The 24,734-nt window shown below is 49.5% G+C and overlaps 1 protein-coding gene across 2 annotated transcripts in view; it reads right to left on the bottom strand.

Annotated features, from left to right (window-relative positions):
• Window positions 1-8,821: 8,821 nt before the first annotated feature.
• Window positions 8,822-24,734, bottom strand: part of LOC147096252 (cytochrome P450 2K1-like) — an 86,845-nt gene continuing 70,932 nt past the window's right edge. Inside the window, exons 7-9 of one of the 2 annotated variants that reach the window (XM_085975098.1) lie at window positions 19,016-19,203; window positions 18,396-18,537; window positions 8,822-11,221 (exon numbers count right to left, since the gene is read on the bottom strand). In XM_085975098.1, coding sequence (XP_085831224.1) covers window positions 11,034-11,221; window positions 18,396-18,537; window positions 19,016-19,203 — 518 coding nt within the window. In that variant the 3' untranslated portion in view covers window positions 8,822-11,033. The remainder of the gene's footprint in view (window positions 11,222-18,395; window positions 18,538-19,015; window positions 19,204-24,734) is intronic. The other variant, XM_085975099.1, reaches the window with a different exon arrangement.

Here is a 24,734-nt window from a genome sequence, read left to right as displayed (position 1 = left end):
AACGCAGCAGCCAATTTGCGCACAGCAAGCTCCCACAAACAGCAATGTGATAATGACCAGATAATCTGTTTTTGTTATGTTGGTTGAGGGATAAATATTGGTCAGGACACCGGGGATAACTACCCCTGCTCTACTTCAAAATAGTTCCATGGGATCTTTTATGTCCACCCGAGAGAGCAGACGAGGTCTCGATTTAACGTCTCATTCGAAAGACGGCACCTCCGACAGTGCAGCACTTCCTCAGTACTGCGCTGGAGTGTCAACCGAGCTTTATGTGCTCAAGTCCCTGGAGTGGGACTTTGAACCCACAACCTTCTGACTCAGAGGTGAGAGTGCTGCCCACTGAGCCTCAGTTGACACTCAAACAATCCTCTATTGGACATGAACCCCAACTTGAATCAATGCCTTCAGGAGGATGGAGATGTGAGAGAGGAAAATAATTCTTCACAGGCTATGATTATCCACCGATTACTGATACATTAAATTGTGCGAGAAACTATTTATTCGTAATAATGGCTCTGATTTTAACTCCAGGTGGATTCCCCGCTCAGGCCTGAGTTATAATTACAATCGGGTCTCAATGATGTAATCGGGCCGCAACATGCCTATGTAAAGAAGGACCCTGTTGGCTCCAGACTCGTGTTCCTTGCTGTCTGCTCAGGAGAGCAGATTGAAATTGCAGATGTTGCGATCATGGCGGCTTTCGGACAGGCCAGGGTGATTGTAACTGCCCACCCGCCAGGTTTCTGTTGAGCGAGTAGCGTTAAAATTGCCCCTGGGATTTCTGACCTACTTTATTGAGTGGTCATATTGATGAAGACCGTCTTCATGACCAGTGGTTCCTCAGCCCCTTTGGTTCACCAGCAAGTGTTCCATGAGGCTCATGCCACAGAGATTAGAGTCCGACTTTAACCTAACCTATCCTGCAGGAACATAAGAACATAAGAATTAGGAGCAGGAGTAGGCCATACGGCCCCTCGAGCCTGCTCCACCATTGAATAAGATCATGGTTGATCATCGCATTCAACTCCACTTTCCTGCCCGATCCCCATATCCCTTGATTCCCCTAGAGTCCAAAAATTTATCGATCTCAGCCTTGAATATATTCAACGACTCAGCATTCACAGCCCTCTGGGGCAGAGAATTCCAAAGATTTACAACTCTCTGAGTGAAGAAATTCCTCCTCATCTCAGTCTTAAATGGCCTACCCCTTATCCTGAGACTATGCCCCCTAGTTCTAGACACTCCAGCCAAGGGAAACAACCTCTCAGCATCTACCCTGTCAATCCCCTTCGGAATCTTGTATGTTTCAATGAGATCACCTCTCATTCTTCTAAACTCCAGGGAGTATCGGCCCATTCTACACAATCTCTCATCATAGGACAGCATAGGAAAGAGGGGAGGTTCAGGTCGGACGTATGTTTTGCAACCCTTCTGACTTTACATTCAACTGAAGTCAGTGTACAGTAATGTAGCAAAATACTGCAGATGTTGGAAATCCGAAATAACAACAGAAAATGCTGGAAAAACTCAGCAAGTCAGGCAACATCCGTGGAGAGAAATTTGAGTTGACGTTTCGGGTTTGACCCTTCTTCAAAAGGGTCAAACCCGAAACGTCAACTCAAATTTCTCTCCACGGATGTTGCCTGACTTGCTGAGTTTTTCCAGCATTTTCTGTTGTTATTTCAGTGTAGAGTAATATTGGGTGGGACAGTAAGCCGGCATTCCACCTGATCCCATGGGATTACTGCCTGGGGAGTTAGGTTAAAATCACCCCCTCCTGAGAATCATGGAAGTGACAGATTCATTATTTAAATTTCCTTAAATTCATCACCAGTTCCTTTACTTTCTTTTCCTTGATACTCCTTTCATCCTTAATATTTTCTGAGATATTGGCTTTGTTGAGTGCAGTACTGAGGGAGTACTGCTGCATTGTCACAGGAGCCTTTCGACAGATGAGACTTGAAAGGTAGACCTGGCCTGTCTGATTGGACATGCCATGGAAGAGGAGCAAGGATGGTTCCCAGTGTCCTGACTAATGCCCCTCCCACGCGCGAAACCACCAAGAGACATCTTTGATTTAGAATCATAGGTTGATACAGCACGGAAGTGAACATTACCCCCAAGTGGTGAAGAGGATAATTTACCTGCTTACTTGGTGTCGCTGTGACACCCACATTGAAATCAGCAGGAAATGCAGTGGTAGTAACCATTGTCCCACCACAGGATGGCGATAGTAAGCCGAAACCCAAAGGGCAGATAAGTCAGTTCACAAATAGAAAGGGAATGAATTTCCCCGGGACTCTCGCAATCGTCTGACAGAACTTCAGCAGAACGGCCGCAGAAACCCCGGGAAACGCGGCACAGACGGCAATCAGGCTGCTTTTCTGGGGACTGCGAGTCTCTTCCGCTGAAATGACAGCAGGCGATCTGGAAAAGCCCCACAAAAATTCAACAACAAAAACTTGCATTTAAATAGCGCCTTTAACATAGTGAAATGTCCCAAGGCGCTTCACAGGAGCGATTATCAGACAAAATTTTGATACTGCGCCACATAAGGAGATATTAGAACAGGTGACCCAAAGCTTGGTCGAATGAGGTAGGTTTTAAGGAGCGACTTAAAGGAGGAGCGAGAGGTAGAGAGGCTGGAGAGGGTTCGGGAGAGAATGTCAGAGTTCAAGGCCTAGGCAGCTGAAGGCACGGCTGCTGATGGTGGAGCGATGAAAATTGGGGATGCGCAAGAGGCCAGAATTGGTGGAGCGCAGGGATCGCGGAGGGTTGTAGGGATGGAGGAGGTTACCGAGATAGGGAGGGGCCGAGGCCATGGAGGGATTTCGACACAACAATGAGAATTTGAAGTGCTATTAGATACTACTAGCGTCGTGAATAAAAAATGTTGCTGAGTTTCTTTCTGTTAAACTAATACTTCTCTGAGTTTGCTTCAAGCAGATGAGATATGCTTATTGACATTCTGAGTGACACTCACAGATAAGCAATCAATCACAAGCCTCAAAAGGCCTCGCTGAAAGTATATTTCAGACGTAAACCTAATTGACAAGGGAATGGCGAGCTCTGAAAATACCACAGTTACCATTCTGTGAATGAAAGGAAACATTGCATTGCAAAGTCAGGAACATCAATCATTCAACAGGACACTATTAAAAATATTTGTTTCTGACAACTTCTCTAAATCACAACAAAAATGATATTTAAGAGTTTGAGCTTTAACAACATTGAGCTCATCTCAAGCTCTTTACAAATCCATCTTCAATCGAGTAATCTCACCGAGACAGCTCATAGAACAGGAGTATCAGTGCAATTCATCACGCCCTGGTGTCAATAGACGTGGGGAGGGTAATGGGCTAGGAGCATTACATTACCGCTCAACAGTGTTGCATTAGACCTTGTCAGAAACAGATCGTTTTCAGACTGCCTTGTCCGAATGATTGATTTCCACGTGGGTGCAATGCAATTTACTGGGTGACCCAATTTTCTGAGATTCTGCATTTTCACAGCCAAGCCTCTCGGAAGCGTAAGGACATCTGAATAGGACGGGCAGGAAAAGACCAGCTGGTCCATCAAGCCTGCCCCACACTCCATGATGGCTGGAGCATCGTGACTAGACCCTGCCCCCCATGTGACCTTCCGGGAGAGGCAAAATAAGGAGGGGGGGAGAAAACCCCAGCAGTTTTTCTTTTTTGCTCTGATGAAAAGTCATCGACCTGAAATGGGGGCAATTTTAACCTACCCGCCCATCGGGAAACTGACTGGATCAGGTGCGATGCTGGTTTTCCACCCCACCTGAGTTTGCTCTGCATTGAGGGGGGGGCAGAGTTTCAGAATAAGGGGTCGCCCATTTAAAACTGAGATGCGGAATTTCTTCTCTCAGAGGGTAGTAAATCTGTGGAATTCTCTGCCCCAGGGAGCTGTGGATGCTGGGTCACTGAATATATTCAAGGTGGAGATAGACAGATTTTTGAACAATAAGGGAGTGAAGGGTTAAGGGGAGCGGGCAGGGAAGTGGAGCTGAGCCCAAGATCAGATCAGCCATGATCTCATTGAATGGTGGAGCAGGCTCGAGGGGCCAAATGGGCTTCTCCTGCTCCTATTTCTTATGTTCTTATGTAGATCGTACAACTGTCCTGTTATCCCAGTCTTGACATATGGAGCAGGCGCACGTGCTCCTACAGTTTGAGACCATGGCAGGGCTATGGGGAAAGAGCAGGGGAGAGCGGGACTAATTGGATCGCTCTTTCAAAGAGCCGGCACGGGCACGATGGGCCGAATGGCCTCTATCTGTGCTGTTAAATTCTATGATTTAGTCAAGACTGGTGCCTTAGCGATGGTACCCATGATGATCGCATGGTGGCAGGAGCGGAGGGGGGGTTCCGCTGGTGCATCTGTGCCAGGACTGCAGAGGTCAGAGGGGGTCACGGCGCAACCCGAAACCATCAGGCTTCCAATGACTGCAACAATTCGGGGGATATCGCCCAGTCCAGTGAGAACTTTGACGTGAAGCAAGCCCTTGCAGGTATCCCTGTCGAGGCTCCCTCCAGATTGGCATACAATTTGCGGCCGACCAGCAACTACTTGGACCCCCGCAGTCATTGAGTACCTCCACAAGACAGAGAAGGCTGGAGACGTCCCACACACACACCGCCACACTCACATTCAGCAGCTGGGAACTGCCTGTCAACTTCAATGGAAATAAAAATGGGGAGAGCGGTGGAGTTGAGGTCGAAGATCAGCCGTGATCTTATTGAACAGCGGAGCAGGCTCGTGGGGCCGAATGGCCTACTCCTGCTCCTATTTTTATGTTCTTATGTTCTTAAAACGGGCTGCCGACTTGCTATCACTCTACTCCCAAAGCCTACTTTTCAGCAAAACACACTTGAGAAATGAGGAGCACTGTGGAACGTCTTTTTCTCTTACCTCATTTGTGTCAGCACTATTCTTTTTCGAAGATGCTGGTTGACCTGCAACTCATTAACCACACTTCCCCGATAAAGCATCTCACCCTGTTTGTTTAGTGATAAGTTGAGGCACAATGCAAACACGTAGTGACCAACAGCACAAATGTTAACAGTGCTCTGGAGTAAAATCATTAATAGCGTTTTATTATTCCTGTAGGATTAGAACTTGGCGACATGGGTTCAAACTAGTAAACGGTATTTTAGGATCGATGTCGGTGGGAGGGGGTATTTTTAACCTAACCCAGCCGGCGGGAAACTGATGGAATGAGAACACATTGTCCGATTTAATCCCACCGTTGACTTCAATAAACTACTCTGCTTTGCTCTGCCCCGGTTATATGCGTTACACTCAACAATGTGCATTCGTCCAAACTCAGTTGAAACCACTAACTTGTGTGGCTGAACCTTTCCACTTCCTGTACTAGCTATCCTTGTGGATCCCGGCCACTGTCTGAGGCTGAACCAGACTGTTTGTAGCCTCGACGTCCTATTTGACCCTTAACTGAGCTGCTCACCCCATATCCTCTCCATCACCAAGACCGCCTATTTCCACCTCTGTAACATCGCCCGTCTCTGCCCCTGCCTCCGCCCATCTGTTGCTGAAACCCTCATCCATGCCTTTGTGACTTTTAGTCTCAACTATTTCAATGATCTCCTGGTGAGCCTCCCATCTTCCACCCTCCGTAAACTTAAGCTGATCCAAAACTCTGCCAATGGAAACAGTTTCTCCTTATTTACTCCATCAAAAACTTTCATGATTTTCAACACCTCTATTAAATCTCCTCTTAACCATCTCTGCTCTAAGGAGAACAACACCAGCTTCTCCAGTCTCTCCATGTGACTGAAGTCCCTCATCCCTGGTACTATTCTAGTAAATCTTCTCTGCATCCTCTCCAAGGCCTTGACATCCTTCCTAAAGTGTGGTGCCCAGAATTGGACACAATACTCCAGCTGGGACCTAACTAGTGATTTATACCGGAGGTTCACTAGATTGATTCCTGGGATGAGGGGGTTGTCCGATGAGGAGAGATTGCATAGATTGGGCCTTTATTCTTTGGAGTTTATTGAATGGCGGAGCAGGCTCGAGGGGCTGTATGCCCTAATCTTGCTCCTATTTCTTATGTTCTTATAAGGGCTTAGCATGGATGAACAATCAAGAATGTATGGCGAATGCAGTATAATGGGCAGATGCATGGCAAATGAAGTATAATGTGGATAAATGCGAGGTTATCCACTTCGGTGGCAAAAACAGGAAGACAGATTATTACCTGAATGGCAATAGATTGGGAAAAGGGGAAGTGCAACGAGACCTGGGTGTCCTTGTGCACCAGTCGCTGAAGGTAAGCATGCAGGTGCAGCAGGCGGTTAAGAAGGCAAATGGTATGTTGGCCTTCGTAGCAAGAGGGTTCACGTACAGGAACAAGGATGTCTTGCTGCAGTTGTACAGGGCCTTGGTGAGACCACACCTTGAGTATTGTGTGCAGTTTTGGTCGCCTTCACAGAATCACAGAAACCCCACAGTGCAGATAGAGGCCATTTCGGCCCATCGAGCCTGCACCGACACACATCCCACCCGAACCCCGTAACCCCTACATCAACACATATCCCACCCTATCCCCGTAACCCCACGTATTTAATCCCCCTAACACTAAGGGTCAATTTATCATAGTCAATCAACCTCACCCGCACATCTTTGGACTGTGGGAGGAAACCGGAGCACCCGGAGGAAACCCACGCAAACACGGGGAGAATGTGCAAACTCCACACAGACAGTCACCCGAGGCCGGATTTGAACCCGGGTCTCTGGCGCTGTGAGGCAACAGTGCTAACCACTATGCCACCGTGCTGCCTTATCTGAGGAAGGATGTTCTTGCCATGGAGAAAGTGCAGCGAAGATTCACCAGACTGATACCTGGGATGGCAGGAATGACGTATGAGGAGAGATTGGGTCGATTAGGCTTATAGTCGCTAGAGTTTAGAAGAATGAGAGGGGATCTCATTGAAACTTATAAAATTCTAACAGGACTAGACAGACTAGATGCAGAAACGATGTTCCCGATGGCAGGGGAGTCCAGAACCAGGGGTCACAGTCTAAGGATAAGGGGTTAGCCATTTAGGACTGAGATGAGGAGGAATTTCTTCACCCAGAGAGTGGTGAACCTGTGGAATTCTCTACCACACAAGGCAGTTGAGGCCAATTCATTAAATAGATTCAAGAAGAAGTTAGATATATTTCTTAAGGCTAAAGGGATCAAGGGATATGGGGAGAAAACAGGGACAGGGTACGGAATTTGGATGAACAGCCATGATCTCATTAAGTGGCGGAACAGGCTTGAGGGGCCGAATGGCCTACTCCTGCTCCTATCTTCTATGTTTCTATGTTTCTAAGAATAAACTTAAATCTACATTGCAGAATGGTTCTGTAAGCTTGGGGCGGCTGGGTGTGTCACCCTCTGTGACCTTATCATTCCAGACAAGATTGACATACTCGAGGTTGTCCAGTTAAGCAAGCACGTCTACTCACACCATGACCGAATGGTTACTGGATGGCATTTTCTCTATGAGTCAATGACCTCAAACACGTGACCTGTGCCATGTACTGGCATCTGCCATTGTGACATTCAGGTAAACTTCTATTTCGCGACGATGCATCGAGGGAGCAGACTGGAAACCTGCTGCTAACCTTCTAGCAGCAAGTGAAAGTAGAAAGAAGATTGAGAGACCCGTTGATTTCCTTTCCCTTTTCTTCCACCGTGAATAAGTAAGAGAATTGTTCATAACGACCCATTCTCACTAACAAAGGAAACTGTGGTGCTTTGTAACCATTTGACTTCTGAAATGGGTCTTAATGGTTAAAATATCAATGTGATCATGGCGTGCAATCCCTTTTCATCCTTCTCAATTGCTCTGCAGCTTTTTAGATGGGCAATCACTTTCTCCACCACCTCTCGTCATGGTCCAACTCCATGGTTACCATCCTATCTTGGTTCCATTCCTACCTGTCCCAATGCAGTCAGTACATCCTCAATGGCTTCTCCTCCTGACCCTGCACAGCCAGGTTCACAAGATATAAAAAAATGCACCCCTAGTGGATAAGGCCACAAAAATCTCAATGGCATACTGGCTTTTATGGCAAGCGGTGTCGAATATACAGGTCGAGATGTAATGGCCCTAAGGCTTCTTCGGCAGAAACTCCCAAACCCACGACCTCTTCCACAAGGGCAGCAGGCACATGGGAACACCACCACCTCCAAGTTCCCCTCCAAGTCACACACCATCCTGACTTAGAAGTGTATCGCCGATCCTTCATCATCGCTGGGTCAAAATCCTGGAACTCCTTCCCTAACAGCACTGTGGGAGCACCTTCACCACACGGACTGCAGCGGTTCAAGAAGGCGGCTCAACACCACCTTCTCAAGGGCAATTAGGGATGGGCAATAAATGCTGGCCTTGCCAGCGACGCCCACATCCCATAAAATGAATTAAAAAAAACACACAGCAATGTGATAATGACCAGATAATCTGTTTGTTAGTGAAGTTGTTTGAGGGATAAATATTAGTCAGGACACCGGAGCGAATCCCCCTGCTCTTCTTCGAAATAGTGGCCGTGCGATCATTTACGCCCACCTGAGAGGGCAGACGGGGGCCTCGGTTTAACGTCTCACCCGAAAGACGGCAGTGCGGCGCTCCCTCAGTACTGCACTGGGAGCGTCAGCCTAGATCTTGTGCTCAAGTCTCTGGAGTGGGAGTTGAACCCATGACCTTCTGACTCAGAGGCGAGAGTGGCTACCCATGGAGCCACACGCAACCAAGACTGTTGACCGTCCAAAAGAAATGCAATAGCCACGTTTTTGTGTGCATACCATTTATTATATTTTATTTGAAGAGGAGGAAAAATAATTGTCTTAGGAAATAATTAAACAGTTGCTGCAAAAGACTCCACTACCTTTAAAAAAAAATATTATTACATGCCACAAGCAGAATTCATAAAATGTAAATAATATGAAGGGCCTCTGGAAAGAAACAGGAACATTCTGGAACATTATTCCACCATGGGATGAATAGAAATACTTATCATTTTATCCATTGCTGGGCTGTTAAGACTTGATTTCCTGCCTCCCAGTTCTAATACGTGATAGAAGTAGTTTTGCCAAACCTCCCGGATTGCCCTGGAGTCTCCAGGAATTAAACTCTAATCTCCAGGACACTACAGTGAGCAGCACCCAGGAGAAAAATGACAGGGGTGTTAAAAAATTGTGTGCTTTTTAAAATTTTCTTTGAACGTTTTTGTTTATTAATCATACAAAAATGTTGGAGATGGGGGAAAAAAAAGACAGTTTGACTGACAGTCAAGCATCAGCCAATCAGGTAATGAAGAGTCTGCTCGCTTTACGATTGGCCGTGGGAAGGCAGGCCACCCCGAGGCTGGACATGTTGGACGACCAATGGCGGGAGTGGGGCGGTTGGAGGTCATGTGATGACACCTCCAGGAATACGTCCAATCAGGGTTGGCAGCCCCTAAATAGAAGCGGGCCTCAATTGAATGAAAATTGAGTGAGTGCCTGTTTTCCCAATGCACCAGTAATCTAGAAGTGCTTATGCTGGATTGCCATGGCAAGCCAGGGCTTTGCAACAGCCCAATGCCTGCTCCAATAACATTGGCTCTGTAGGGAATGGTTAATTTTGTGCTGGACCTTCTGCATGCATGGTTCCAGAAAATTATACCCCTTGGAGAATGTGCCATGGGCAGTGTAAGGTTTTTATAAAGCTTTGCTACTTGTATCCTGTACAGACTTTTTGGATTGATAAATGGCTGAGGAGCAACTATAATAGCTGTTTGGATGGTGATTGTGGGGGATTCGACGATGGAAATGCCATTGAATGTCAAGGGGTGATGGTTAGACTCTCTCTTGTTGGAGATAATCATTGGCACTTGTGTTGCGCGAATGTCATTTGCCACTTATCAGCCCAAGCCTGAATGTCATTCAAGTCTTGAGAGGGTGCAGAGGAGATTTACCAGAATGGTTCTGGGGATGGGGGATCTTAGCTACAAGGACAGGTTGGAGAAGCTGGATTTGTTTTCATTAGAGCAAAGGAGGTTGAGGGGTGATTTGATAGAGGTGTACAAGATTATGACGGGTTTGAATAGGCTAGACGGGGAAAGGCTGTTCCCACTAGTTGATGTTACAAGGACTAGGGGACACAGATTTAAGGTTTTGGGCAAGAGATACAGGGGAGATGTCAGGAAAAACTTTTTTACGCTGCCGATGGAAGTGGTGGAAGGGGAGACACTCAATGTTTTCAAGGGGAGACTGGATAGGCACTTGAGGGAAATAAACTTGCAGGGATAGAGCGGGGGAATGGGACTGACTGGGTTGCTCTACAGAGAGCTGGCACGGACTCGATGGGCCGAATGGCCTCCTTCTGTGCCGTTATGACTCTGACTCTGAGTAAACCACCTGCAACTGAAATTGGGGAGGGAACGCCTTGCTTTGAAACATGGGAGGTGGTGAGGAGGGGTGAGGTGGGTTGATTGGTACTCCTGGGCGGGATCATGGCCTAGCGAGCGGCAGCAGGGAGGCTCAGACGATTTAAACATCCGGGCCTCGTTAGCAGCCGCTTCCTGGCCAAGACAAGCCAGAGGTCAGTTAAAATTGGACGGCTCAGAGGCCATTGTCAGGGACACCCGGGGAACGTTTGATTATTTCCACTGCTGACGCAATGAGCAGCAATTAAAGGGCCACCGTGGTGTGACAACAAGGCTTGGAAATTTCATCTGATTTACTCCAAGTTGAAAGGACGAATCCAATGATAGATTTTAAGGATAACACATTAAAATGGAATATTTCTCAACAACACTCCATTTTAACACTCTCTGCTTAGTTAAACTAGTCAGAATAAAAGCAATACAAAGCACAGCGTAACAAAAGGAATATCTTCCACTAAGATGAGAGTGCCAATATCTCGTAGATGACTGATTAGCAAAGCTGTAGAACCCCAGCAGTCATCAAAGTCTTTATAACGTTCTGTCTGTGTGTCCGAGAATGTCAGGACTGTTCATCAATGGTGTACGTGAGGTACAACGCACACCTGGTGAGGCTTTGGATTCAATATGCCCCCTACGACAGGCGTGAGGTCCAGTTCAGTAACTCCAGGGGGAGAATGCAAGTCAAACTTCTGCAGCAAGGTTACAAAGAACAGGAAGAGCTCCACCTTGGCCAGTGTCTCTCCCGGGCAAATCCTGCGACCTATAGGACCAGAACAATCGCCGGTGTTAACAGCTACTTTGTCAACGCATAAATTCAAAAGGCAAAACACTGCGGATGCTGGAAATCTGAAATATAAGGAAATATCTGGAAATACTCAACGGGTCAGGCAGCATCTGTGGAGAGCGTAACAGACTGACCTTTTGTCAGAACTGAAAAAAGTTAGAGATGTTAAAGTTTATAAGCAAAAGTACAGAAGCAGGGAAAGGGGGAGGGAGGGAGGGGAGGAAAGAACAAAAGGGAAGGTCGGTGATAGGGTGGAAGGCAGGAGAGATTAAATGAACAGCAGAACCATTAACAGCACTGGCTGTCCAAAAAAAAAATGGGAGCAGTGGTTCTGGTCTGAAGTTGTTGAACTCGATGTTGAGTCCGGAAGGCTGTAAAGTGCCTCCTCGAAAGCATTGAGCTTCATTGGAACAGTGTAGGAGGCTGAAGACAGAGCGGCAGAGTGGGAGTGGGACTGAAAATTAAAATGGCAAGCAAACAGAAGCTCGGGGTCGGGCTGAACGGAGGTGTTCAGCAAAGCGATCACCCAATCTGTGCTTGGTCTCCCTAATGTAGAGGAGATCTGGTCAAAGTATCTTAGTTATCAAGATAGGCTAAAACAACTGGGACCCTACACTTTAGAGAAGCGTAGACTTAAGGGTGATCTGAGCGAGGTTTATAAGGCGATGAAGGGAATAGATTGTGTTCCAGTTGAAAGTTTGCTCCAATTAAATAGGTTAGGCAGGACCAGGGGTCACAATTTTAAGTTGTATAAGGGCAGATCTAGGTTAGATGTCAGGAGGTGGTTCTTTTCCCAGGGAATAGTGGACCTCCAGAACAGGCTGCCGGCTCGTGCGGTGGACGCCGATTTGCTGAATTCCTTCAAGCGAGAGCTGGACCTGTTTCTGGCTGGGGCAGAGTTCACCTCGTACAAAAGGGTAGGTTACTGCAGGGTATTCAGGGCCAGAGTGATCTCCGGGACTGGTATCTATCACCTCGGGAGGAGGGGGGGGGTGTTTATGGGGTGTCGGAGAGGAATTTACCAGATTTTTTCCCTTAAACTGGCCCAGGCATTTATCTTTTTTTTTGCCTCTCCCAGGAGAACACATGGTTTTGAGTGGGATGGGAGTGTAGATATTGCGATACACGAGGTATCGCAATTGTGTGGGACAGGGGGGATGGACCAGAGGGTCTTTACCTGTACGTCATTGTCCGTATACTCGTAAATCTTCTTCTGGGGGTCCCTACATTGATTGGCACTGAACCATCTGGACTAGGAAGGTCCCACATACAATCACTGGTTTGTATCAAGTTAGCATATCTCAGTTGGGGGCATCATTCCATGTGCTGCCCAAGTGGGCAATTGGGTTCAGCATCCCAAGGGAGGGAACAACATAAACCAGCCAGCGTTCCTTTCCCTAATTGATGTGCTTGTATGATGCCAGGTAACGACAAGAACAGACTTTACCAGTGATTGGATAGGCTGGACTTGTTTTCTTTGGAACAGAGGAGGCTGAAGGGAGATTTAATTGAGGTGTATAAAATTATGAGGAGCCTAGATAGAGTGGATAGGAAGGACCTAGTTCCATTAGCAGAGAGGTCAATAACTAAAGGGCATAGATTTAAAGTAATTGGGAGAAGGATTAGAGGGGATTGGAGGAGAACTTTTTTCACCTAGAGGGTGGTGGGGGTCTGGAACTCTCTGCCTGAAAAGGTGGGAGAGGCAGTGCTTTGAGGTGCCTGCTGTACGTGGTCCATGTCTGCACTGGAGAGGTACCACCAACGCTGCCTCCGCAAGACCCTGCAAATCCATTGGCAGGATAGGCGCACCAACGTCAGTGTTCTTGCTCAGGCCAACATCCCCAGCATCGAAGCTTTGACCACGCTCGATCAGCTCCGATGGACGGGTCACATTGTCCGCATGCCCGATACGAGACTCCCAAAACAAGCGCTCTACTCGGAGTTCCGGCAAGGCAAGAGGGCCTCAGGTGGGCAGAAGAAACACTTCAAGGACACCCTCAAAGCCTCCTTGAAAAAGTGCAACATCCCCCACTGACACCTGGGAATCCCTGGCCCAAGACCGCACAAAGTGGAGGAGAAGCATCCGGGAAGGCGCCAAACACCTCGAGTCTCTTCGCCGGGAGCAAGCGGAAGCCAAGCGCAGGCAGCGCAAGGAGCGCACGTCAACCCAAGCACCCCACCCACCCACCCCTTCAACCACTGTCTGCCCCACTTGTGACAGAGACTGCAGGTCCCGCATTGGACTCATCAGTCACCTGAGAACTCATTTTTAATGTGGAAGCAAGTCATCCTCGGTTCCAAGGGACTGCCTAAGAAGAAGAAAAAGAAGAAGAAGAAGAAGGTAGAGGCAGAAACCCTCATCACATTTAAAAAGTACTAGGATATGTCCTTGAAGTGCTGCACACTACAAGGTTACGCACCAAGAGCTGGAATGTGGGATTAGGCTGGATAGCACCTTTTTGGCCAGCACGGACACGAAGGGCCGAATAGTCTCCTTCTGTGCCGTAAATTTCTATGGTTTCTATGATTCTAAAGCCAAGGATCCCATATGCTTTTTTAACAACCTTTTCAACTTGTCCTGCCAAAGATACACCCCCATGTCTCTCAGGTTCTGTACCCACTTTAAAATTGTACCATTTAGTTCATATTGCCTCTCCTCATTCTTCCTATCAAAATATATCGCTTCCCACTTCTCCACGTTAAATTTTATCTGCCATGTGTCTGCCCGTTACACCAGTCTATCTCTGTCCCCCTCAAGTCTGTTACATGAGGGAGAAAGGAATAGAAGGATGTGCTGATAGGGTGAGGTGAAGTAAATAGCGTGGGAGCAGCCTCGTGTGGAGCAAAAACACTGGCATATGGCCGAATGGTTTGTTTCTGAGCTGTACATAGATACATAGATACATAGAAGATAGGAGCAGGAGTAGGCCATTCGGCCCTTCGTGCCTGCTCCGCCATTTAATGAGATCATGGCTGATCCTTTAATTCAGTATCCCGTCCCCGCCTTCTCTCCGTAACCCTTAACCCCTTTTGCCCGTAGAAATATATCTAATTCCCTCTTAAATATATTTAATGAGCTGGCGTACACTGCCCTCTGTGGCAATGAGTTCCACAGGTTCACCACTCTCTGAGTGAAGAAATTCCCCCTCATCTCTGTCCTAAATGGTTTAGCCCTTATCCTTAAATTATGTCCTCTAGTTCTGTTCTCACCCGCCAAGGGAAACATTCCTTCTGCATCCAGTCTGTCTAGACCTGTCAGAATTTTATACACTTCTATGAGGTCCCCTCTCAATCTTCTAAACTCCAGTGTGTACATCCCTAAACTACATAGTCTCTCCTCATAGGTCATTCCCGCCATTCCTGGTATCAGCCTGGTGAATCGCCGCTGCACCCCCTCCATGGCAAGAACATCCTTCCTCAGATGAGGCGACCAAAACTGTACACAGTACTCGAGGTGTGGTCTCACCAGTGCCCTGTACAGCTGCAGCAAGGTATCCCTGTTCCTGTATTCTAACCCTTTTGCAATGAAGGCCAGCATACCGTTTGCCTTCTTGACCGCCTGTTGCACCTGCATGCTCGCCTTCAGTGACTGGTGTACAAGAACACCCAGGTCTCTCTGTACTTCCCCCTCTCCCAATCTATTGCCATTTAAATAATAATTTGCCCTCCCGTTCCTGCACCCAAGGTGGATAACTTCGCACTTGTCCACATTATAGTGCATCTGCCATTTATCCGCCCAATCGCCCAGTCTGTCCAAATCGCTCTGGAGCTTCCTGGTCTCTTCCTCTGAGCCCACCCCACCTCCTAGTTTAGTGTCGTCTGCAAATTTGGAAATGCTGCATCCGACTCCCTGATCCAGGTCATTAATGTAAATTGTGAACAGCTGGGGGCCCAGGACAGATCCCTGTGGTACCCCACTTGTTACTGCCTGCCATTCAGAAAATGAGCCGTTTATTCCAACTCTCTGTTTTCTATCTGACAGCCAGTTCCCTATCCACGCCAAAACTTTCCCCTTTATCCCATGAGCCTCAATTTTCCATGCTAATCTTTTATGTGGGACCTTATCGAAGGCCTTTTGGAAGTCCAGGTACACCACATCTACTGGCTCTCCCCCATCTATTCTACCAGTTACTCCCTCAAAAAATTCCAATAGATTAGTCAAGCACGATTTACCCTTTGTAAATCCATGTTGACTCTGTCCTATCCTGTCCCCATTTGCTAAGTGCTCCGCTATTTCATCCTTAATGATGGACTCCAGCATTTTGCCCACAACTGATGTAAGGCTTACAGGTCTGTAATTACCTGCTTTTTCCCTACCCCCCTTTTTGAATAGTGGGGTAACGTTAGCTACCCTCCAATCCATCGGCACTGTTCCCGAGTCTAATGAATTCTGAAAAATCATCCTTAGTGCATCCGCTATCTCTAGGGCCACCTCCTTCAGTACCCTAGGATGCATGTTATCAGGCCCTGGGGATTTGTCCACCTTCAATCCCTTTAGCTTCCTTAACACCATATCCTTAGAGATATTGATTTGCGTCAGTTCCTCCTTTGCCAATGTCCCTATTTTTCCCGATATCCCAGGGAGGTTTTTTGTGTCTTCCTTCGTAAAGACTGACCCAAAGTATGCATTTAGTTGATCTGCCATTTCCTTATTTCCCATTATATATTCCCCCGTATCTGACTGCAATGGACCAACTTTGGTTTTCACCAGTCTTTTCCTTTTGATATATTTATAAAAGCTTTTGGAGTTAGTTTTTATATTTTCCGCCAGCTTGTTTTCGTAAGCTATTTTGCCCCTCTTGATCATGCCCTTTGCCCTCCTTTGCTCTATCTTAAACTGTTCCCAATCTTCCGCTCTGGCGCTTTTTTTGGCTATTTTATACGCCCTATCTTTGGATTTTATGCTGTCTCTAATTTCCCCTGTTATCCACGGTTGAGTCACCTTTTTAGATTTCCTTTTATGCCAGATTGGTATAAACAATTTTTGCAATTTTGTCATTCTATCTTTAAATGTTTGCCATTGTTTATCTACCTCCAGTCCTCTCAGGAACGTTGTCCAATCAGACCTACTCAGTTCCTGTCTCATGGCATCATAATTCCCCTTGTTTAAATTCAGGACCTTAGTCTCTGAGTCAATTTCTTCGCTCTCCATTTCGAGTGAGAAATCGATCATGTTATGATCGCTCTGACCCAAGGGTCCCCGTACAACAAGATTACTGATTAGTCCCTTCTCATTGCACAGTACCCAGTCCAATATAGCCTGTTCCCGAGTTGGTTCCTCGACATATTGATCCAGATAACCATCCCTTAAACACTCAAGGAATTCCTCCTCCTCATTATTTTTACTGATTAGGCTAGTCCAATCTATATGTAAGTTAAAGTCACCTATGATGACAGCTGTGCTCTTATTGCACGCTTCTCTAATTTCCCTCGTGATGCCCTCCCTAACCTCTATTTTACTATTTGGAGGCCTATATACCACTCCTATTAATGTTTTTCGCCCCTCGCTATTTCTTAGCTCCACCCATATAGATTCTGTATTAACTGAGTTAATATCCTTCCTTTCAATTGCATTTATCCCCTCTTTTACTAGCAATGCTACCCCTCCTCCCTTTCTTTTTTGTCGATCCTTCCTAAATACTGAATACCCCTGTATGTTAAGCTCCCAGCCCTGCTCACCCTGCAACCATGTTTCCGTAATCCCAATTAGATCATAATTATTAACCTCTATTTCCACAGCTAATTCATCTACCTTGTTCCTGATGCTTCTCGCATTAAGGTATAAAACCCTCAGGCTTTTTTTATGCTCACATTTTTTATGAATTAATTTGGCCCTTTGTTTTTTGTTCCTCACCCTTTTACCATTTATTTCTGTCTGCCTTTCACTTTCCTCTATTTCACTACATAGGTTTCTAGCCCCCTGCCATACTAGTTTAAATGCTCCCGAACTGCTTTATCAAAAATTACCCCGAGAACATCAGTTCCATCTCTGCACAGGTGTAGACCGTCCCTTTTGTATAGGTCACACCTACCACAAAACTGGTTCCAATGCCTCAAAAATTTAAAACCCTCCCTCTTACACCACTGCTCAAGCCACGTATTTAGCCTAACTATCCTGTTCTCTGTACTCTTACTAGCACGTGGCACTGGTAGTAATCCAGAGATTGTGTGTAATTCGATGTAATACATACTTCAGGAGTGGAGAGATAAAGGCCGGGGGAAAACGTCACTCAGAAAACAGCAGTGCATTCAAACATGTGCGGTACAAACAGTGGGGAGCTTTGGAGTTCCATTCACAACTTGACAAATGATTATTTATAGAGCATTCTAATCTGTAGAGAAGCAAAGGAGATTTAGGGGTCCCAGCACACAATCAATTAAAGCTGATAGACAGGTACAAAAAAAGCAATCAGAAATGCTAATGGAATGTTGGCCTTTATCTCAAGGGGCTGGATTACAAAGGGGACGACGTTATGCTTTATTTGTACAGAGCTCTGGTTAGACCCCATGTGGAGCACTGTGATCAGTTCTGGGCACCGCACATCAGGAAGGATATATTGGCCTAGGAGGCGGGGGGTGCAGCGCAGATTCACCAGAATGATACTGTGGCTAACAGGGTTAAATTATGAGGACAGGTTGCATAGACTAGGCTCGTATTCTCTCGAGTGTAGAAGATTAAGGGGTGATCTCATTGAGGTGTTTAAGATGATTAAAGGATTTGAGAGGTGGATAGAGAGACACTATTGCCTCTGGTGGGGGGAGTCCAGAACAAGGGGGCAGAACCCTAAAATTAGAGCCAGGCTGTTCAGGGGGGTGATGTCAGGAAACACCTCTTCACACAAAGGCTAGTGGAAATCTGGAACTCACTCCCCCAAAAGCTGTTGAGGTTGGGGGGTCAATTGAAAATTTCAAAACTGAGACTGATATATTTTTGTTAGGTTGAGGGTATTAAGAGTTACTGAGCCAAGGCGGATAGATGGAGTTAAGATACAGATCAGCCACGAACTAATTGAATGTCAGATCAGGCCCAAGGGGCTGAAAGGCCTGTTCCTATGACTACCCCGTGAAGATCTGTCAGCTATACAGATCAATGCAAACTAATTAAGAATTTTCATTCTTTAAATACTGAGTAACTTTCCAGAAGAGCTACCTGTAGAGAAAGGTATGAAGGCACCTCTCGTCACAAACTTGCCCGCGGCGTCCAGAAAGTGAGCTGGGTTGAACTCGTCAGGTTTTTCCCACTGCGTTTTATCGTAAAGCACCGAGGCCAGTAAAGGAATGATGTAAGTACCCTGCGGAGAAAACAAGAGCCTGTATCTAGTGCTCACTTACAGTGCAGCTTGCTATCTTGATACCAGTCTGGAAAAGATGCAATGAGCGGGAAGCTTGAAGAGACACTGGCGGTGAAATTGGATCGCGTCAGTCTGTTGTGCCAAACTGGGAACAATCCCAGCACCAGAACAGGTAGGCCCGAGGCCCAATACTGATCGTTTAAATTGGACCGGCGAGCTGTGGACGCCTGCTATGGGTCCTCAGGCACCTAGCCGGTCAAGTGGACATAAGGTTCAGGCAGTTGTGACATAGTGTACAATTTAAAGTCGTGCTTCTTATTCGTGCTTGATAATATCAATGAAATAACTAGCAATTAATTCGGCTTGCGCTAAATGAACAAGCTGATGTTTCTGAATATTGTAAAATGGTAGGACTTTATATCCTGGAACCGTTCAAACACTTACGACAGATTTGCACCTCAGTATTTTTGAAGCCTACCTTAGGGATGAAATATCCTTGGAAGTTGGTGTCCACGGTCGTTGCTCGTGGGATGCCCATCGGGGCGATGTTGGCAAACCTCTGGACCTCGTGTATAACTGCGTCAGTGTAGGGCATGTGCTTACGGTCCTCCATTCTGGGCGATCGCTCTGATCCAATCACTTGGTCGATTTCGTCCTGCACTTTCGCTACAAGAGGAAAAGACTAAAGTGGGTAGGAATCTGCCTTGGGTTGTAGCACAAATCGGGTGGCGTCACATCGGATGCCTGTAACACGCACCTACTGAATATCAAGCGGGGCATATAACGGGAGACCTGGCTCAACCCCAGAGTGTTTTATATTATACTAGCTGAAGTGCCGGCGGTGCCAAGGGATTTTTGAGGGCATGTTGTTGTTGGAAGAGAGAGAGAGAGCGACTGGGGGGAAGAGAGAGAGCGACTGGGGGGAAGGGAGAGAGCGACTGGGGGGAAGGGAGAGAGCGACTGGGGGGAAGGGAGAGAGCGACTGGGGGGAAGGGAGAGAGCGACTTGGGGGAAGGGAGAGAGCGACTGGGGGAAGGGAGAGAGCGACTGGGGGAAGGGAGAGAGCGACTGGGGGGAAGGGGGGTGGGGGGAGGGGGGAAGGGGGAGGGGGAAAGGGGGGTAGGGGGAGGGGGTGGGGGGTGGGGGAGGGGGGTAGGGGAGGGGGGAGGAGTGGGAGGGGAAGGGGGGAGGGGGGAGGGGAAGGGGGCAGGGGGGAGGGGAAGGGGGCAGGGGGGAGGGGAAGGGGGGAGGGAGGGGAGGGAGGGGGAGAGGGGAAGAGAGGGGGGAGGGGAGGGGGGAGGGAGGGGAAGGGAGGAGGAGGGGAAGGGGGGAGGGGAAGGGGGGAGAGGGGAGGAGTGGGGAGGGGGTGTGTGGGGGGGAAAGGGGGGGTGGGAGGGGAAGGGAGGGAGGGAGGGAGAAAGGGAGGGGGAGAAAGGGAGGGGGGAAGAAAGGGAGGGGGGGAGCCAGCAGACCCTCTCCCCTCTGCCGGCGATGGCTCCGCGGAGCTCAGTGCCGCCCCACGCACTGACATGGCCCAGCCGAGCGCAGCGCCCCGGTCAGCCCGAGCCCCGCCCTCCCGAGCCCCGCCCCACGCCCTCCCGAGCCCCGGCTTCAAGACCGCCGATTGCGGCTGGGCCTGCGCTGGAGCCAAGCCCCGGCAACGGGCGTGAGCGGCTTGAGGCTGAGAGAGGGCCGGGCCTGGTTGCCGGGGTAACCCTTCCCCCCCCTCCCGCTCTCCCGAGCACCAGCCTCCCGAGCCCCGCCCTCCCGAGCACCGGCCCCCCCGCCCGAGCCGCAGGGGGCAAGGAGAGAGAGAGCCGCCGCTCCTCCGGTCGATGTGTTGCGGGCCGACCCCTGATGAGCGCCCGATCAGCTGAGCCCGAGCCCCGCGGTGACCGCAACTCACCTCCCGCGAGGCTCCCTCCCGCCCCGCCAGCCTTTACCAAAATGGCGGTGATGGCTACGCTCGGCCCAGTCCCGCGCCGCCAGCCTTTACCAAGATGGCGGCGATCGTGGGGCGGGCCCAGCGGGAGGGGCAGTGCCTAGCTCGGGCGTGGCTGTGCAACAGAGGCCCAGGCTTCCAGGCCTGCAAAAACGGTGAAAGGTAGGAAAATTATAGAGGTTAGAGAAAAGATTGACAAATTAATTAACTTTTTTTAAAAACAATTTGTGTTTTAAAAGCAACTATTTTTTTGCTGGAAATCTAGATTTGAAAAGAAACATGCAGAAAGTGGGAAAAAAAATAAACTTACGAATCAAGATGGCTGACACTCACCTCAGTTCAGAATGATAAGGCCCGCCCACACACGCACCGATTGGTCAACCGTCAGGTCACTGAACTGTAGGATTGGTCAATCATCACGTCACTCAAGTCTAGGATGGCCTGCCCGCACACACAATGAACCCGCCCCCACTCAATGCTAATGAGCGGATAATGAGCGGAATTTTGAACGTTTTTTGGATACCGTCGGCACAATTTTTGTCCGAACAAAAAGTAAATATGCCTACAAGAGTCCCCTAATGATGAGCTTTCTTTTGATATAACATATGTGTAGGTACGCTCTATAACGTTTGATTGTATAGCCAGACAGACAGACAGACAGAGAGACAAAGAGACATGGGCCTAGAAATTCGGTAGACTTAGCGCCGCTTTTGAGGCGCTAGAGGGCCTAGCGCCGGAGTTATGGCCAGTTTGGAAATTGAGTGGGTCCCTAAATCGGCGTTAGGCCGTTAGCGCTGCGCCAGCACCGATGACGTCATCGGTGTGCGCAGCGTCCCGGTTGCCATGGTAACCCGCCCGAACTCCGAAATTGACTTGCGGCCGCCTCGCCCGTGGCAGCCGCAAGCAACGTTCTGGCAGAGGTGCCTTACTGGACTTTGCGCCGGCGCATTAAAGGCCCCGCGGCGGCCGGCCGCCTGGCCGCAGCTCCCTCCCCGGACTTCTCCCCCCCCCCCCCCGGGACAGATGCAAGCCCAGCACTTGTCCGAGGTGCCGGGCTCATTTTTACAATGATTTTCGCGGGCCGCGGCCGGGTGCAGGCAGCTCCTCCTTAAGGGAAGGAGGAGGCCTGCACTTCCCGAACCTGCCGCACCGCAGCGGGCGCCGCAGCGCCGGAATAGCGCCGCAATTCAGCGCATAGCGCCAGTTTTCAGGCGCAAACAGCTTTCAGCAGCGCCGGCAGCCGTTTGGGCGCAGAACTAGTGAATTTTTGGCCCGCCCAGCGCGACTTAGCTCCGGCACTAACTTCCGGCGCTAAAGCCGTCGCTGTGCCAAAACCCAATTTCTAGGCCATACTGCTTTATATATATAGACTAGCTGAAGTGCCCGGCGGTGCCGAGGCTTTTCGAGGGCATGTTGTTGTTGGAAGAGAGAGAGAGAGAGTGACTGGGGGGGGGGAGGGCGGGGGGGGAAGGGAAGGGAAGGGAGGGGGGGAAGGGAGGGGGGGAAGGGAGGGGGGGAGGGAGGGCGGGGGGAAGGGAGGGGGGGAGGGAGGGAGGGCGGGGGGAAGGGAGGGGGGGGAGGGAGGGGGAAGGGAGGGGGAAGGGAGGGGGAAGGGAAGGGGGGAAAGGAGGGGGGGAAGGGGGGAAAGGAGGGGGGAAGGGAGGGGGAAAGGGAGGAGGGAAAGGGGCGGGGGGAAGGGAGGGGGGGAGGGGGAAGGGAGGGGGAAGGGAGTGGGGGGGAAGGGGCGGGGGGGAAGGGGAGGGGGGAAGGGGCGGGGGGGAAGGGAGGGGGGAAGGGGTGGGGGGGAGAAGGGGGGGCGGGTAGGGGAAGGGGGGGTTGGGGGAAGGGGGGGCGGCGGGGGGGAAGGGGGGGAGGGGGGGCGGGGGGGGGCCCAGGCCGAGAGCCTCGCTCTCCGAGCCCCGCCCCCCCCGGCCGAGAGCCTCGCTCTCCGAGCCCCGCCCCCCACCCCGGCCGAGCCCGATTGCGGCTCTGAGAGACGGCCGGCGGCCGAGCCCCGCCCCACCCCCGCCCGGTCGAGCCCGATTGCGGCTCTGAGAGACGGCAGGCGGCCGAGCCCCGCCCCCCCCCGGCTGAGCCCGATTGCGGCTCTGAGAGACGGCCGGCGGCCGAGCCACGCCGCCCCCCCCGGCCGAGGCCGATTGCGGCTCTGAGAGACGGCAGGCGGCCGAGCCCCGCCCCCCCCCGGCCGAGCCCAATTGCGGCTCTGAGAGACGGCAGGCGGCCGAGCCCCCGCCCCCCCCGGCTGAGCCCGATTGCGGCTCTGAGAGACGGCCGGCGGCCGAGCCCCCCCCGGCCGAGCCCGATTGCGGCTCCGAGAGACGGCCGGCGGCCGAGCCCCCCCGCCCGAGCCGAGCGCGGAACAGAGACGCCGCGTCTCACCTGCTCCTGCTGCGTGTGCACCCTGACCCTTGTGGCTGACGCCGTTGCCCCGGGTAACGTGACGCATGGGGGGGGGGGGGGATGAGGAGCTTAGCAGAAGCCCTAGCTCGGGCCTGGCTGGGCAAGAAAGGCCCAGGCTTTCAGGGCCTAACAAAAAAAACGGGGAAAGGTAGCAAAAAGAATGTTGAGGTTAGAAAAAATATTTACAAATGAATGAAGTTTTTTTTTAAAACAATTTAATAAATTCAATTTTATTTTGCTGGAAATGTATATTTGAAAAGAAAGACGCAGAAAGCAGGAAAAAGAACGGAAGCAAGATGGCGGCGACTCACCTCGGTTCAGAACGATAAGGCCCGCCCACACACGCACCGATTGGTCGACCGTCAGGTCACCAAAGCGTAGGATTGGTCAATCGTCCCGTCACTCGACCGTAGGAGGGCCCGGCCGCACGCAGCAGCAAGCCGCCGTACGATTGGTCGACCTCGAGGTCACTCTGTCGCTAATGAGCGGATAATGAGATGCTAATGAGCGGAATGTTGAAGGTTTTTGGGATACCGCGGGCGCGATTTTAGCCCGGCCGAAACGTAAATACGCTTGAAACTGTCTCGGAAGCGTAAGCTTTCTTTGGAGGTAACGCGCGCAAAGGTACGCCCTGTAACTTTCGAGCGCATAGCCCGCCAGACGCACAGGCGATGACAGACAGAATGACAGATAGACAGAATGACAGAATGACAGAAGTACCGATTTATATATATAGATGTTAAGTCTGTGTGTTATAGTGAGAATTACTACACAGACCACAAGAGTAAATTCAACAGGTCTTTACTGGTTGGAGGTCGGACTATACTGAATACAATATTATTACACTGTGCTTATATACCGGTGTGGTCACCACCGGTATTACGTATACAGCAGCCAAAGAAAGTAGTACCTTTCTTAAGGTGGACCAGGCTTAAGTTCTCTTAAGGTGGAACAGGTTACATACACCGCAATCCTCCCTTTTTAGCTTAACAGTCATATCCCCAAATAAACATAACATATATACATATATAACTTCAGGTATAACAGTTCAAAGGTTCAGTCTCTCAGGAGGCTTTCTGATTCGGCTTGGATAACGCCTTTCAGTGGTCTCTGATTCTTGTTGTTGAGGTGCCTCCTCTAGTTGGTTGCCAATGTATTGGGTGTCATCATCATCAAATACATTCTCGGCCGAGGTAGATGCTTCAGGTTCATGAACGTCTTCCACAGCTGTCTCTGTCACAACCATGGGTTCGACCCTTGCTCTCGACTCTACCAGTTGATCCGCATGACGCCTTATCACATTCTGACCAATATCTACGGTGTACATCAGAGGTCCTTGTCTGGCCCTGATTGTTCCGGACTGCCATTTGTCATTTCCATAGCCCCTTGCCATCACTGGTTGTCCTACGTCGAAAGTTCGAGTGGTCTTGCTGTTAATATGCCGAAACTGTTTGTTTTCCACTTCCCTCCGCGCATTTGGTTTTAACAAGTCCAACTTGGACCGCAACCTCCTGTTATAAAACATCATAGGACTTTGGTTAGTCACGGCATGATCGGCGTTTCTATATGACATCAGGAACTTATCGACCTTGTGTTGCAGCGGAATCTGATCATCATTCATGGCCTTAATAGCCTTTTTGAATGTCTGGGCAAATCTTTCAGCCAACCCGTTTGTCGCCGGATGATATGGGGCAGAGGTATAATGTTTAACTCCATTCTTCTTTAAGAATTGTTGGAATTCTTCCGATACAAACTGTGGTCCGTTGTCCGAACAGATCTGTTCTGGCAATCCGTTCCTTGCGAATATTGTTCTTAACACCGCAATTGTCTTTTC

This window comes from Somniosus microcephalus, unplaced genomic scaffold (genome assembly GCF_052327205.1).
Source record: "Somniosus microcephalus isolate GS21.2 unplaced genomic scaffold, FLI_Smic_1.0 unresolved_chr1, whole genome shotgun sequence".
In the NCBI taxonomy this organism is placed as follows: Eukaryota; Metazoa; Chordata; class Chondrichthyes; order Squaliformes; family Somniosidae; genus Somniosus; species Somniosus microcephalus.
This window is presented reverse-complemented; position numbering and strand designations above follow the sequence as displayed.